We start from the raw sequence: 16,634 nt of genomic DNA, 5'->3' as shown, positions 1-16,634 counted from the left end.
GAGAAATAACCTCTTTTGCTGCCACGAAATTGGTAATGATTTTTTTTAGATGAAAAGGATCTCTCATGTACCATTGTTTAGCCAAGCAATCGACCCTTATTATTGTCAGCATTACCATGCTCATGATCAGCAAAGCTTGATCATCTAACAATAAATAAGATAGTCACATTTGGAGAAACTTCATTTCTTGTTTATCTTTCTACATGTGCTTGTGAGCTTATCTTCGAATCTAATAGTCGAGGAACACAAAAGTTACAACATAAATGATAAACTTAATACTAAATATAAACATAAAGCTATAGATACTAAATAACTATTATTATTATTGCCTCTGGGGCATAACTCCTTCAGTATAATCACAAGATCAAGATTGTACAACACTAGATGATGGACTCGGCGGGCTTAAAGATGCAACCGACAAGGTTTACATATTGGGTATAGGGTTTATGGCTATGGAGTCTACAACGGCGACTTGGTGTAGTTGTTCAACCTCCTCTTCCAGACGAATGAACTACAATATATATAGAAGCCGGTTGTATGTGTCTCCATGTTGCACGCTAGGTTATTGTAGTCTTGCATGTAATGTTGATCTTGCGGTCTTGATGTGATGTATGCCTTGTTGAGGGAGTCTTCATAAAGTCTTGTTGTAGCATCGCAGGCAAATTGGTTGGAGCTTATGAATGCAGGCATTCACGCCAGTGGCGTTATGGTCATCGTGGGCTGGAAGGGGTGCGAGCATGTACTACATGGCTACGGGATGGCTCCACTTATATCCGACATGGTGGATCTACTCCATAACTATTTCCTTTTAGATAAACATAAACATTGCCAATCAACAAGTCTTAAAGAACTTCTTTATTATTTCCTATATTTTAGAGGGTCAACAAATTTGCCATAAGCTAGGTAAAATTTTGGACAAACTGCATAAAAGCCCTCTTATCACTTATGGGGCCTAATACGTGCAATTCATTCTTCTATGCTTCATTTGGATGTTTGAATTGGGAAGCTAGACATTGTATTGGGCTGAATGTTCAAGACCCATTGAGAGCAAAAGTTAATATTTCTGTTTGGATGTGTTACATATTCAAAACCCATACTAGATATTGAAGTTGAATGTTAAATGTTGTTTGGATGGTAAAATGATGAATTGTATTTCTACGAGACTTTGATCATGTACATTATGTACATGAGTTCAGAACAAGATGAGAACAACACTAGCTTATTAGTCCCTGCCAACGATGTACATGAGTTCAGAACAAAACATACTAAAGAGTCTGGAGGGTTAATGCACGTACCGTCCACCCTTACCACCCTCTGTTGACTCCGTTTTGTCAAACGGAACATCATTCGTGAAGGGATGACGGGCATATTCACTACAAATCTCCCTAGAATCGTGAAACAGGGGAAGACCTAGCCGCCAAGTACACCGTCCACATACACATTGAGGGCAGAGCCCTACCGCTCCGCCACTTCCATACCCACCTCCACGCATATCTACACCATCCCCACCACACACAAGGAGAAGAGTCTTGGATCTTGAAGGCCTCCTCATCGATCTCCATCTTCATCATCATCAACATCGTCTCCATCACCGATCCCCTAGTTTACTTTGTTGTATTTCCAAATCATATTGTGGATTTGCACTTGTATACATTCATACCTCCATATCCCATTCATATCATTATGATGATGTCAATTGCCTTCATTTGGGAGTTTTTCCTATGTTCATGGGGAGAGATGGAGAAATCCTAGCAATATTATGATGTGAAATAAAGATGATCTATAATTTCAGTTCATGAACATGTATTAGTTTTATCTTTAGATATTATGTGAAGTGTACCATGTAATATTTGTCTGCGGGGCTAGAGAGGAAACTACCGTTGGTCATATGGTAATATGTATGGTGCTACGTGACATAACGTGCTGGCGTGCTATTCATGTGGGTAATGGGTATTAGAAGGGGTTCACTAAGCTCATATCAATACCCATGAGGGGACCCTTAATTGCGATGGGTCGGATTGGCTTGCTTAATTATTGTAGTGGTTATTCGGATGGAATATCAGATAGCTTGTGTGTGATCATCTTATTATGGATCTTTTCCCATACATGCACATGAAGGTTGATATAAATTCATTCTAGTCATAAATAGTGCCAATGCTAGTGGTAGATCCGACAATCCCCGGGAACACCTTAGCCATATTATCGCTCTGACAACCACACTCGTTGCTCGTGTTTACTTTAGCTTATTACTTTGTTCTTGTTTACTTTTGCTCTCAAACACCACACTTTTTAGACAACGTTACTTGGAATTAGAGATAAATACAAGTACTCTCTAGTGAATAATAATGAGGGCAATAAAGACCTCTACCAATAGCTCTTTGTGGTTCGATATTCTTACTTCGAAACTAGCTACATACGAACTGTGCACTTGCAGTCATCATGGGCCTCTAGTTGGGCTGAACTAGATACACTAATGATGGGTACCCAATGGGTTATACCCACGCCAACCGCTCCTCTGCTCTAGGGAACAACGCTAGGAGGAAGACGGTGGTGTTCCGCATCACCGGAGGAGGAGTAGCCGCCGTCTGTACCTATTTGTCCCGTGTGAGGGTTTGGTCAGGCGAGCGATACAGTGGAGAAGACGAGAGAGGCGAATACCATCTTTAGTTAGACATTCGGGACGAGGCCACGCAGGCAAAAAGTTTGGACTGAATATTCGGCCTAAATGCACATGTCGAATACCTAGACCATCCAAATGCCCTCAATTATTATTTAAGCAAGCATTCAAAACAGGGAGACACAAGTTGCAACTATAAGATAAAGAACATTGCACGTATCAGGAGGCATTTATAAAAATAACTTTCCTAAACTTAGGACTTTGCAAGAATTAAGCTCGAGAAAATTATAAAATGAAAATAAAAAATACAGTTTTAAACGAGAGTGTGAGAAGTGAGTGACATTCTCTTACCATGAGGCGCAAATGACCTGTCCTATAATGGACGGGAACCTTTCCTTCAATGATTTTTTTCTTGATGTAGTTCATTGACTCCATTCCGACAGAACCTGCTACAGATGAAACCAAAGAGAAAATAAAATATTTTTATGCTTTTGAAGTTTTCCAGTTTTGTTGAAGCACCAAATAGCTCACACGTGATGAAAACGTAAGTCTCAATGTGGCGCTTAAGACGGAGGATTTCATAGGATCAACATGTTGTTAGAGGAATTGGAGGGAGCACAAGAATTGCACTACCCCTATGCGCTACATCCACTTCTCCACATGCCCATCTCTAATGGTAAACCCGTGACCTAATACATAAGCATAGATCCCGGTGATGCACCGTAGGGAAATTTATTTTTATGCAAGTGTTGCACTTGGTGTATTCCAATAACGGCGACGTCATTGGATATTGTTTCCCTCTTTGAGGTGTCGTTCTGGAACGCCAACACCTCCATCGCACCAACTCCATGAGATATCTAGGTAAAAATCTAGCCTTGGCTGAAGCGTGCGATGTCGGTGTTGTCTTTGCTGCTCCCTCCTGGAGGGGGGGGGTGCCTTTGGAGGCCCAGTCCCTCGTCTAGTTTTCGGGTTTGTGTTGTCCTGGTGATTTATCCCATCGGCGGGGCGGTGGACATCGAGGTGGCAGCATCAAGGTTCACCACCCCTGCCGCCTAGACAAACCGTTGTCGAATGCTAGAGCAGCGGCCCAGGACTACGGTGATGTGGTGGCTTTGTGAGGCGGAGTTGCAGCTCAACAGGATGTGGGTGGCGATCTTGTGCTACATGGGTGGAGGAGTTTTGTCAGCCAGTGGAATGCAACCCTACCCTACCCGATACAATTCCTCATTAAGCAAACACGCACTACTAACATCACACGGACACATAGTCCAGACCGGACTAGTACTCCTAATCGACTATAACTCGTGTACACGTCCAGCATGCATGCAATCCACGCACACGATGCATGCAAATTAATGCTATCTAAACTCAAACACTAAATCGAGGTAACAACCATATGCTCTGCTCTGAATCCGATAGCAAGATGGTCACGCAACCTGTCGAAACAGTTTTCCAACTTGAATCCGAATCGAGTCCTGGGCTTCAATTCTGTGTCGATCGCCACTGTATAAATGCAGCGGATCCAGACCTAAATGTGCATACAGCTTTCGGCAGCCATCCTCCTCCACTCCATCTCCATCGATCGCGCTTTCCCAGCAACAAGCCGTCGATCGAGCGCCATGGCCGCCCGCAAGCGACCTGCCGCCGTCCTTGACGCCGGCCACGCGACCACCATTCAAGGATCGGCGAGCTGCAGCAAGAGGAGCTGCACCAGCATCGGCAGCACGGACGAGTACGGCGAGATTTCACGCATCGGCGAGGGCGGCTTCGCCGTCGTGTACAAGGCGCGCCACTGCGTCACCGGCAAGACCGTGGCTGTCAAGTGCCTGTCCTTGCCGGACGACACCGAGGAGTCACCCAACGACGCCGAGGCCGAGGCCGAGCTCCTGCGTGAGGCCCGATTCCTCGAGACCTGCAGCGGGAACCCTTACGTCGTCGGCTTCGAGGGCCTCGTGCGCGATCCGACCAACGGAGACCTCTTCCTCGCCATGGAGTACGTCGCCGCGCCGAGCCTCCATACCTTCCTGTGGGGCAGGCGCCACGGCCCTCCTCTGGCAGAAACCGAGGTGCGCTCCTTCATGTGGAAGCTACTGTCCGGAGCCAAGATGATGCACGACCGCCGCGTCGTCCACCGCGACATCAAGCCGGCCAACATCCTCGTCGGCCAAGGCGGGGAACTCGTCAAGATCTGCGACTTGGGGCTGGCGATTTCCAAGTCCGAGCTTCCGCCGTACACCCAGGCCGGCACCGCGTGGTACATCGCCCCCGAGATGCTCCTAGGGAAGCCGGACTACGACGCGCGGGTGGACACATGGTCGCTCGGGTGCGTCATGGCCGAGATGCTCACCGGCAAGTCGCTGTTCCTCTGCGAGGATGACGATGAAGATGACGAGGAGATCGACGAAGAGATCAAGGACGAGATACTTCAGCTCCGGAGTATCTTCCGCGTGCTCGGGATGCCGGACAAGAGGACGTGGCCGGGGCTCAGATCTCTGCCGCTCAGCGCCAAGGCGCTGGAACTGCTACCGGCGGAGCACAAGCGCAACAGGCTGCGAGACATCTTCCCGGAAGAGAAGCTGTCCAAGGAAGGATTCGAGGTGTTGCAAGGGCTTCTCACGTGCAACCCCAACAAGCGGCTCACGGCGGCCAAGGCGCTCAAACTCCCATGGTTCATTACTCCTCGCCCCGTCGCCGCTGCAGAGATCGACGCTTCCGTCGCCTCGCCGACAAAGAAGACGCCACGCATCAAGTTCATCCCGCCGGCGGTACCAGAGAAGATTACCTTCACGATTCCATTGGCGATGTGGAACGCACAACGAGTGTAAAACTGTCCAATTGTAATTTTGCTTTGGATGATTCATCCTTGTAAAGAAACGATGTAACAGTTTCATGCAGAGCTTGGATGATCGATCCATGTAAATCCTCGATCGAGTTGTAAAGATCGTGATGTAACTGTTGCATATATGCTGAATTGAATTGCAGTGCAAGAGCAAATGAGCAACTGTCTTCTTTTCAGATATGTGATTGTTCTGTTTAGTAGGGAGAAATTACTAGATCCTTAATTAACGTTGTACTGAAGTTCACGTATATATCCCAAATTCTGCATCTTTGTATTCTGCTGCACTTATGCATGCCCAGGTCAACTGGTTGCCCAGATACAGACTTGAATCAGCATGAATTACATGTATCCGTCAACACAATTTTGTTACCACACCACTGGCAAAACAGATGGAAGTGCAGCCACATTATTCTTAAGATGTTACCCTCGGAGAAAGAAGATGCCGCGCATCAAGTTCATCCCGCCGGCGGTACCAGAGAAGATTACCTTCACGATTCCATTGGCGATGTGGAACGCACAACGAGTGTAAAACTGTTCAATTGTAATTTTGCTTTGGATGATTCATCCATGTAAAGAAACGACGTAACGGTTTCATGCAGAGCTTGGACGATCGATCCATGTAAACCCCCTATCGAATTGTAAAGAAAGCGATGTAACTGTTGTATGCATAATTGAATTGCAGAGCAACTGTCATCTTTTCAAATTATGTGATTGTTCTGTTTAGTTGGGAGAAATTAATAGATCCATTCTGTTTCATAGGCCCTAAACATTGTACTGCAGTTCAAGTGTATATCCCAAATTCTGCATCTTGCATTCTGCTGCACTTCTGCATGCCCAGGTCCAACTGGTTGCCCAGATACAGAGTTGGATCAGCATGAATTACAGATACATGTATCCGTCAACACAATTTCGTTACCATTGGGCAAACAGATGGAAGTGCAGCCACATTATTGTAAAGCTGTTACCCTTGGAGAAGGTAACACAAGGGGACAGAGGTACCTATGTGATCTGAGAACAAACTCAAAACTGCACATTTACAACTCTGCTAACATCTACAGCTGGCCTATACAACACACAACCAGTGCGTGTCAAATGTCTATAAATCCGTATGTATCTATCAAACGTAACAAACATATTAGCAACTTCAATTTTTCAAGAATCTGTCCACCCCTCAGGGAGCCGCCACCGTCGGTGCCAGTAAATCGACACCCGGGACCAGAGAGGGAACATGAAGCTGTAGTCAGCAGCCTCATCAGGTAGCCCACCTACTGTCAGTGGCAGCCACACGTATCGTGAGTCTCTCAGCTCAGAAGGGTTCCACCGGTCGGCCATGAAGATGAATGAACCTCTTAGGCCTGGGAGTGGCAACACGAATGTGCTCTGGGAGAAGAAGGTTGTCGATCGGAATATGTCGTTCCCTCCAACACAGGGATTCCCCAGTGTCTCCCAGGGTCCCATGACTGATGTGGCAGCATGAGCCAGCGCGGTGTTCGGCGCCCAGCCTGTGCAGCCTGAGGTTATCATGTAGTAGGTGCCATCAAACTTGAAGAGCGCGGGAGCTTCTCGATGCTGCCCGATGAGAAAGCTCCGCATATCGCTGGTCACATCAAGGTAGTCATCGGTGAGCTGACCGATGTGGAGCTCACTGTTGTCCTCGGAAGAGTATATCAGGTAGGCCTTCCCATTGTCATCCTTGAATATGGTCATGTCTCTGCTCTCACAGTTATGTGGCCGCTTGCTGTAGAGGTATGAGAACGGGCCTGTGGGAGAGTCACTGACTGCTACACCAACTGACGCTTTGGTGTAGTTAGTGTCATCTATGTGCATCCACATCACATATTTGGCAGTCCGGTCATTGTAGATCACCTTTGGCCTCTCCAGGACATTGGATTTGTGGAGGTCATGTGTCACATTCTTTTCCTCGCCACGGAGCACTACTCCTTCATTTTTCCATGCCCACAGGTCCTTCGATGAATAGCAACTCACTCCCACAATGTCAACCTGAAAAAATAAGTCTGCATCAGTTAGAATAACAATATGGACATATCAAGAATTCTACAGAAGAAACTGGAATACATAACTTATGATGTATGTCAGAAATTATGTATAATAATATGGGCATACCAAGATGGCAGCAGATGGCATGACAAATTAACTTGCGGAATATAAATAACTTATGTATGTCGCAAGTAGTATACACATGTATGCACACAAACAGACAGATAAAACCCTGCCCATGGAACCTTAATGATCTGAAAAACCATGTTAGAAACAGGCCTTCTCCATTTTCCAAATCTAGTGCTATTTTTCTATCAACCCAATTAGCTGATAATGTTAGATGCTACAGCACTATTGCAGTAACCTTGGGTCAACAAAATGAAAGAAGGTAGTCTTTCTGGACACTAGTCTCTCTGCAGATTCAATCTCCTAACTTAGTGAGAAATCTACCCTGACTTTTGCGTCTTCTATCAATATGGCACAACATTCTTGGAGCAGGAGTGGTATATCCCTCACTTTTCATTTGGTTTTACCTAATAGAGGCTTCCACCTAAATTTGCTAATACAGAACTGAAATGACTGGGCATAGCATGATTATAAAAGTACTCAAACAATGTAGAAAAGAACATATATTATCTTTTGGGGAAGAGAATAGCTCTATCCTGTCAAGTTAAAACAACAACCCCGTGACAATTTTGTGGGAACTCTTGTCTATTTTTCATCTCTAGAATCCACATATTAACTACATTCCTAGTAACTTGGCTTCACACAACCCAGACAATTTCCTCACCTTCCCAACAGAACATTACTTCCAACATGTCACCTAGCAACTGTGCCTCACCGACAAAATCTAAAAGGCCAGGAAATTAGATGCAGCATTAGCACACACTACTCCACAGGTACTGCAAGCATATGTGTTTAGAGGAAATATGCTTATTGTTGTCCGTCAATAGTGCTGTCCATCTACTGACATTATTCTGTAATCTTGTGTGCAGAAATACAGATTTTAATCATTTGAGAATAGTGTTGCCCATCAGTCGGTATGATTTCGATTATCGTGCACTAAGACAGGGAGTGGCATTTTGACACACTTTTTGTTTACAAATTTGACTCTGCTTCTGTGCATATTGTCTGAATCATTAAAGAAGAATGAAGCTAATAAATTTACATCCTATGTCTGACTCTGAATTTAGCAACTAGTACATTTTGACTACAGAACATAATGCATGTTTCCTACCCCACCAAATGCCACTGAAGCTCTTCAACACACAAATGGTGACAAAAACTCAAAGCAGCAGAAAAGAGTTAACTTACTCGATCAGCTCCCTTGGTGTGAGCTCTGTACGTCTTGCCATCCTTATTCTCCCCATACCAGAAGTAGGTCTCCCTCCTCTCATCATACAGCACGCCTCCTCCATGCGCCTGTATGGGTTTGCCGTCGGTGTCGAGCCACACCCTCCCAGGGAAGTAGTAGTACATGCTGTCGTTCCCACCATGGACCGGATCCATGGCCGTCCTCCGCTCCGGGAAGAACATGTCATGCACCGCAGAGGACTCGTCCAAGAACTCGTCCACCACGGAGAGCGGCTTGCTGTGCTCCCCCTTGCGCCGCACCGCCCGGGGGTTCCTCCGGCTCCGGGCGGGCGTCACCTGGAACGTCTCCTCCTCCACCCACTCCAGCTCCCTGACGATGGAGCGGTGGATCTCGAGCACCCTGCTGCTGCTCTGCTCCTCCTTGTGGGTGACCAGGAGGTGGAAGTTCAGAAGGATCACCAGCGCCGCCAGACTCCACACCACCACGGCCAGGGTGCGCTGGCTCGCCGCGTAGCAGCGCATGGCTAGCGATTTGGGGTGCCTGCTCCTCGCGGCCATGGGCGTGCTGCTGCCACTTATCTGCCCCAATTGACCTGCGCTGCAGCAGATACCTTGTCATCAGACTGTATAAAAGGTAGTACTAGAATTTTCCGGAAACGAGCAGACTCTATGCCAAATCAAGAAAGCCCAGCACATACGGCGTCAAAATTGGAAATTCACCAGGAAAGAACAAGGATTGCTAGGCCCCAGATTTCACCCCCCAAATAAGCGCAGCAAGCCAAACCGGGAAACTGTACGACTAAGAGGAATCCATCTGAATTCGCGCCAAAGTACACACACTGCCCAGCAACCTACTTGCTCGCCCCAGAAAACAAAATGAAACGGGAGAAAGGAAAAGGGACTGGAAAATCGACGAGAATTCAGCTCACCATGGCAGGTTGATCCAGGGAGGTAAAGAAAACGAGCTAAAAGCTAAGCTAAACTCAATCCAACCTGGTAAGTACCACTACCTACCAGCAGAGGAATAAGAATAATCTTATCTCCCCAACAACCGATTAAAGAAATGAGCGAAGCTCACTCACCATGGGCTAGCTGGTGCTCCTGCCCTGGGATCTCGTCAGATGGTTCCAGCTCGGGGAGGGAGGGAGGGAGGGAGGGAGCTGTGATTACCCAGGCTGTGATCTGGTTCCCGGGGAGATCATGGGGTGTTATTAGCTCGGGTTGAGCGGCTGGCAATGCGAGCTGATTGCGGCGAATCGCGATGCTCACGGTCGCGGTCAGGGGCAGTGGAGCTGCGGGGAAAGGTCGCCCGTCACGTAACGGTGGGTAGGGGCATGGCGTGGGGGTGGCCGATTGGAGGGGCGCCGGACACCTGCAGTGCGGCGGGCGTGCCTGCGCGGTTGGTTCGGGAACGGATCGAGGATGGGAGACTGCGGCAGGTAGTCGCCGTGGTTGACGTGCTCCCATGTTATCTTCATCTGGACCCTTCAACATTACCATTATCATGTTCTAAGGGCTGGGGTAAAAAGTGTGCTCCACCAAGTAGTTCATCGAAACATTGATCACGATTGAGTTCGTGGATACATCATACAGACGCAAAATCAATCACAAACACAAAATAAAAACCTAATCTAGGCTGCCGCAACCCTACACTACCAAAATTTGACCTTGGGATACATCATCAGGGCATGTGGGCGGCGACTGATGGCGAGCTCTTCCTACTCGAGCTCGACGCACTCTGTCTTCACGCGGTGGACGGTAGCCTCCCGCTGGAACTCCTTGCGCACATGGTAGACGGCCCAGATGTAAGGAAACATTGTCTCTATGTGTGTTTTGGAATTAATTACAATCCCTATGTACTAATGTTTTCATTGAGTTTATATGAAGGAATATTTCATAGATAATTCGTGTAGTCCATGTGCTAGATTCAAGTGTAGATGCATGAAGATAAATACTACCTCTGTTCTTTATTAATTGACGCCAGGCATGTACGTGTGTAGCCTACTTTTTATTCGTGTAGTCCATGTGCTGGATTCAAGTGTAGATGCACGTAGGATGAAGTGATCGTGTGGTATGGTAAGCCTGGTCAATTATGCTTTTTTTTTTTAGAACACAGTACAACGCAGACGCTCACAAACACGCACGTACAGACACCCCTATGAACGCACGCACGCACACCCTACCCCTATGAGCACCTCCGAGGGACTGAGCCGGCATATCTTGAGGTTGACGAAGTCACCACCGGCGCCTCGTCGTTGACGGGTACGTCACCTACCACTGAAAGCATAGCGCCGGTTAAATCCTGGAATAAATCCAGGTAAATGCAAACACCCATGTCAAGTCTAGGACTTGAACCTGGGTGGGCTGGTTCCACCACAAGGGACCTAACCACCAGAGACAACTAACCCATCATATATGTGTGTTTGTGTTGTCTATGTGTGGTAGGTACCTTTTCATGGGCATGCATCAAAAGTAAGATCTCATATAGCCCATGAGAGGACGACATCAAGTGGTGATTGTCATCAAGGTTGAGAATGGCAAGTTCAAGATGAGCATCTCGAGAAGATCATATGCTTGAAGTTTGCCATCCATTTGGTGATAATGGACACGTGGATGTGCCTTAATGAAGATATCCCATAGTGGTGTATGGGGAGCAAACTATGAGTCTCCGTGAAGCAACCATGATCAAGTGAAGAATTTTGTTTTGAATAAATCATGAAGCGTCATCATGAACTGCAAGGAAAATATATGGCCTTTCTGAGTTTTTCTTTTACCGGTCTCAACGTGGTTGTTGGAAGACTGGGATATATGATAGATAGTTTTACTATCAAGAGGGGCTTTCGTTCGGGTATCTTGAGCACTGATACGTCCAAAACGTATCTACTTTCCCGAACACTTTTGCTATTGTTTTGCCTCTAATTTGTGTATTTTGGATACAACTAACACGGACTAACGCTGTTTTCAGCAGAATTACCCTGGTGTCTTGTTTTTGTGCAGAAACTCAACTTTCAGGAAAATCCCCGGGATTAATTCCAATGGGCCTATTTTCACAGAAGATGGACGGAGCCAGAAGACCAGAAGGAGGGGGCGCGGTGGGCCCCTGGGCCGCGTCGGCCTATGGTGGCGGCGCCTCGGCCAGCCTCCGACGCCCCCCTTTCGACTACTTAAGGGTTTCGACCTAAAAACACACGGGGGTTAGACGAAATTGCCAGAAGACATCCAGAACACCGCCGCCATCGCGAAACTCCGTCTCGGGACCGTAAACTCCGTTCCGGCACCCGCCGGGACGGGGAATTGGAGGAGATCATCGCCATCATCACCACCGACGCCTCTCCATCAACCAGCCATGCTTCCCCCATCCATGTGTGAGTAATTCCCCCGCTGTAGGCTGAAGGGGATGGTAGAGATTGGATGAGATTGATCATGTAATAGTCATAAGATTGTTAGGGCATAGTGCCTAGTATCCGTTGTTGGTACTTTTATGATATTGTTGCAACTTGTTATGCTTAATGCTTGTCACTAGGGCCCGAGTGCCATGATCTCAGATCCGAACATGTTATCAGTTCATGATGATATTCATTGCTTTATGATCTTACCCGCAAGTTGTATACACATATTGCTCGTCCGGAACCCGAGGCCCCAAAGTGACGAAATTGGGACAACCGGAGGGAAGGCGGTGATATGAGGATCACATGTGTTCACGGAGTGTTAATGCTTTGCTCCGGTGCTCTATTAAAAGGAGTACCTTAATTACCAGTAGATTCCCTAGAGGCCCGGCTGCCACCGGCTGGTAGGATGGATGTTGTGGAAGTTTCTCATTGCGAGCACGTACGACTATATATGGAACACATGCCTATGGTTGTTTAGTACTTGGATACTGTTTTATTACTATCTGCAAATGCCCTACCTTGATTGTTTAATGAGTTCTCTTATCCATGCAGCGCCCGTTCATCCATCCCTGTGCCTACAGTATTTTAATCCTGTTGTTTACTATAATCACTACTGTTGTCTTTGCTATACTGCTGCTGATATTTCACTATCGCTATCGCTATAAACCTCGTTGCTACCGATAAACTCTTGCGAGCAAGTCCTGTTTCCAGTGCGACTGAATTGACAACTCCGCTGTTAAGGCTTACAAATATTCTTTGGCTCCCCTTGTGTCGAATCAATAAATTGGGTTTTACTTTTCTCGAAGACTGTTGCGATCCCCTATACTTGTGGGTCATCAAGCACATCGTTTTAGGAAGATCAATCCTTTGCATACATTACATCGTCTTATTATTTTTGCTTCTTGGTTTTTCTCCGTGTGAGGTTCTTGAGCTTGTTGCTAGCTTTTCAACAACTCCAAGTTCATTGAAAACGAAATCATATGCATCTTCTATTAAATTTTCGAATTTGGGCATTTTTACCGTTTCTTCGTTGTCGTTGCGTAATCGACGATACCTCGGAGGAGGGATCCTCACGAAGGGGAGAAGAAGTAGGGGTCATAGGGCGGAGAGTCCTCGGGACGGTGGTACGCGATTTACCCAGCTTCGGAACACCTGCTCGAGGACAGGGCCTCATCGCCGCTTGTCCGGAATTATCTGGGCGCTTTCGCGTTGTTACAATGAGTTGTGGTTGTGCCTCTAGGGCTCCCAGGATCCGGCTTATAAAGGCGCCCGGATCTAGGGTTTACACGGAGAGTCCTAGCCGGAATACAAGTTGCCTAACTACGGAATATTATATCGCCGTGCACGTCAAGGATCCACCTTCCATCAATGTCGTACTGGATCAGGATACTTTATGGGCCTCCACGGATCCGGCCTCCTTCGTAGGTCGGTTAGGATCCGGCTCTCTGCTCCTGGGCTGGACTTCATCCATCATGATCTACAGCAACTGGGTCACCCGATGGGCCACATGCCACACCACCATCTGTGGGCCACCCGGGCTTGCCGGATCTAGGACATGTCGTTGATATACCCATAAAGTATACCCACAACAGTAGCCCCCGAAGTTCTCCAAGATTCATCATTTCTCCGACTTCATTCAGCTCGGATCCGAAGAAAATCTTGAAGAGCTTCCAAAACTTCCTTGTTTCCGACTTCAATCAACCGGAAATCATTTGTTCTTTGGTAACGGTAACTCAGCAGATTTCACGCCCACGTCGTGCTCAACTTCCTCTTTTCCCGCGCTAAATTTTTGGAGATGCGAATCTTCAGTCGGAAATTTCGGCGGTGCACAGTTAGGTCACCACTGCGTCGTTATACCGCTTTGACCTAAGACACGTGGCGGCCATCCAATGGTGCGACCGTTCTGTTTCCACTGTTAGATCCGGCTCACGAATCTCCGCGCGGGGTCTATAAATACCCCCCCCCCCCCGCGTTCGGTAACTTTCATTCTTTTCACCGCTCCTTCTCTTCATCTTCTTCCCCCCGACAGCGCCGCCCACCGGATCTCAACTCCGACGAACTCTTCCGCAGAGAACTTCATCCGCCACCACTCCAAGGCCGTCCTTGACCTGAGATCATCGCGGTTGATCGGGAAATTCGATCCGCCGCTGATTTGTGGTCAAACGGAGCTCAGCGTGTCAAGTCCGGCGACCTCATCTTCGCCGGCGCGGCGGGGAGCCGCCACACCATTAACGGTACGTTTGCCGGACCCGTAGAAGAAGAAGTAGCTTTACACTAATTTAGTTCCGGCTACTCAGATTATTTCATCACATGCATGTAGCAGGAAACATGTCCCCTAACTCACCAAAATGTACTGGTAGTTCTCCGAATAGTCCTGAACCAAACTCACTGGAACCTAGTTGTCCGGAACCATTAGCTTTCCTACCACCACATATTTCCGACACCAGGTTAGCTCAACCCTTCTCCGCATCTTCCAGCAACGCACTAGGCCGGATACCAACTTCCCAAGAAATCCGAGAAGAACTCGAAGGTCAAGCAAGAATGGCCGCAAAGGTGCTAGAAGTGGAACAGAAGAAGGCTTCCAAAGCCCGGAACCGTGAAGGTGAAAAGGGGTAGTGGTGGCCATGCGAGATCAATGACTCAGAACTTAGAGAACTTCAGAACGAGGGCATGATACCTCCGCAATGGAGTTTCATGAAGGACTCCGTCACCCCCAATCTGGATCCGGACGAACGCGTCCTCACGAAGGCCTGGGTGGAGCGCGGTCTATCGCTCCCCTGTTCGGAATTTTTCCTCTCCGTTCTCATTACATACGGCCTCCAACCACATAACATATGCCCCAACTCCTACCTCCTCCTCTCAAACTTCGTGACGCTCTGCGAACGGCATCTCGGAATTCGCCCCGACATCCGCTTGTGGCAATTCTTCTTCCGCGTCAAGAAGGAGACGAAGGACAAGGCGATGGTTGATACGTCTCCGACGTATCGATAATTTCTTATGTTCCATGCCACATTATTGATGTTATCTACATGTTTTATGCACACTTTATGTCATATTCGTGCATTTTCTGGAACTAACCTATTAACAAGATGCCGAAGTGCCGATTCTTGTTTTCTCGCTCGTTTTTGGTTTCAGAAATCCTAGTAAGGAAATATTCTCGGAATTGGACGAAATCAAAGCCCAGGGGCCTATTTTTCCACGAAGCTTCCGAAGTCCGAAGACGAGACGAAGAGGGGCCACGGGGTGGCCAAACCCTAGGGCAGCGCGGCCCCACCCCCGGCCGCGCCGGCCTATGGTGTGGGTCCCCCGTGCCGCCTCTTGACTTGCCCTTCCGCCTACTTAAAGCCTCCGTGACGAAACCCCCGCACCGAGAGCCACGATACGGAAAACCTTCCGGAGACGCCGTCGCCGCCGATCCCATCTCGGGGGATCCGAGGAGATCGCCTCCGGCACCCGCCGGAGAGGGGAATCATCTCCCGGAGGACTCTACGCCGCCATGGTCGCCTCCGGTGTGATGTGTGAGTAGTCTACCCCTGGACTATGGGTCCATAGCAGTAGCTAGATGGTTGTCTTCTCCCCATTGTGCTATCATTGTCGGATCTTGTGAGCTGCCTATCATGATCAAGATCATCTATCCGTAATTCTATATGTTGCGTTTGTTGGGATCCGATGAATAGAGAATACTTGTTATGTTGATTATCAAAGTTATGCTTATGTGTTGTTTATGATCTTGCATGCTCTCCGTTACTAGTAGATGCTCTGGCCAAGTAGATGCTTGTAACTCCAAGAGGGAGTACTTATGCTCGATAGTGGGTTCATGCTCGCATTGACACCGGGACGATGTGACGAAAGTTCTAAGGTTGTGTTGTGCTTGTTGCCACTAGGGATAAAACATTGATGCTATGTCTAAGTATGTAGTTGTTGATTACATTACGCACCATACTTAATGCAATTGTCCGTTGCTTGCAACTTAATACTCGGAGGGGGTTCGGATGATAACTCGAAGGTGGACTTTTTAGGCATAGATGCAGTTGGATGGCGGTCTATGTACTTTGTCGTAATGCCCAATTAAATCTCACTATACTCATCATGATATGTATGTGCATTGTCATGCTCTCTTTATTTGTCAATTGCCCAACCGTAATTTGTTCACCCAACATGCTCGTTCGTCTTATGGGAGAGACACCTCTAGTGAACTGTGGACCCCGGTCCAATTCTCTTTACTGAAATACAATCTATCGCAATACTTGTTTTACTGTTTTCTCTGCAAACAATCATCTTCCACACAATACGGTTAATCCTTTGTAACAGCAAGCCGGTGAGATTGCCAACCTCACCGTTTCGTTGGGGCAAAGTACTTTGGTTGTGTTGTGCGGGTTCCACGTTGGCGCCGGAATCCCCGGTGTTGCGCCGCACTACATCTCGCCGCCATCAACCTTCAACGTGCTTCTTGGCTCCTCCTGGTTCGATAAACCTT

General features: G+C 47.6%; 1 protein-coding gene and 1 pseudogene across 1 annotated transcript; one reads left to right on the top strand and one right to left on the bottom strand.

Annotated features, from left to right (window-relative positions):
* The first annotated feature begins 4,236 nt into the window (after positions 1-4,236).
* Positions 4,237-5,442, top strand: LOC124699947 (annotated as a pseudogene).
* Positions 5,443-6,246: 804 nt separating this feature from the next.
* On the bottom strand, positions 6,247-9,361 carry LOC124701242. Its single transcript, XM_047233288.1, has 2 exons — positions 8,769-9,361; positions 6,247-7,457 (listed from the first exon to the last, which is right to left on the bottom strand). Exons 1-2 carry the CDS (start codon positions 9,324-9,326, stop codon positions 6,609-6,611), a joined length of 1,407 nt encoding a protein of 468 aa, XP_047089244.1. The 5' UTR covers positions 9,327-9,361; the 3' UTR covers positions 6,247-6,608.
* Positions 9,362-16,634: the final 7,273 nt, after the last annotated feature.

The sequence above is a fragment of the Lolium rigidum genome, chromosome 3, assembly GCF_022539505.1.
Source record: "Lolium rigidum isolate FL_2022 chromosome 3, APGP_CSIRO_Lrig_0.1, whole genome shotgun sequence".
Classification (NCBI taxonomy): domain Eukaryota; kingdom Viridiplantae; phylum Streptophyta; class Magnoliopsida; order Poales; family Poaceae; genus Lolium; species Lolium rigidum.
Note: the sequence above shows the minus strand (reverse complement) of the source record. Positions and strands in the feature narration are given on the sequence as shown.

Coding starts and splice junctions, on each gene's coding strand:
- LOC124701242 (XM_047233288.1), bottom strand. CDS start 9,326: ATGGCCGCGAGGAGCAGGCACCCCAAATCGCTAGCCATGCGCTGCTAC. Junction 7,458..8,768: donor ACACCAAGGGAGCTGATCGA/GTAAGTTAACTC, acceptor TTATTTTTTCAG/GTTGACATTGTGGGAGTGAG.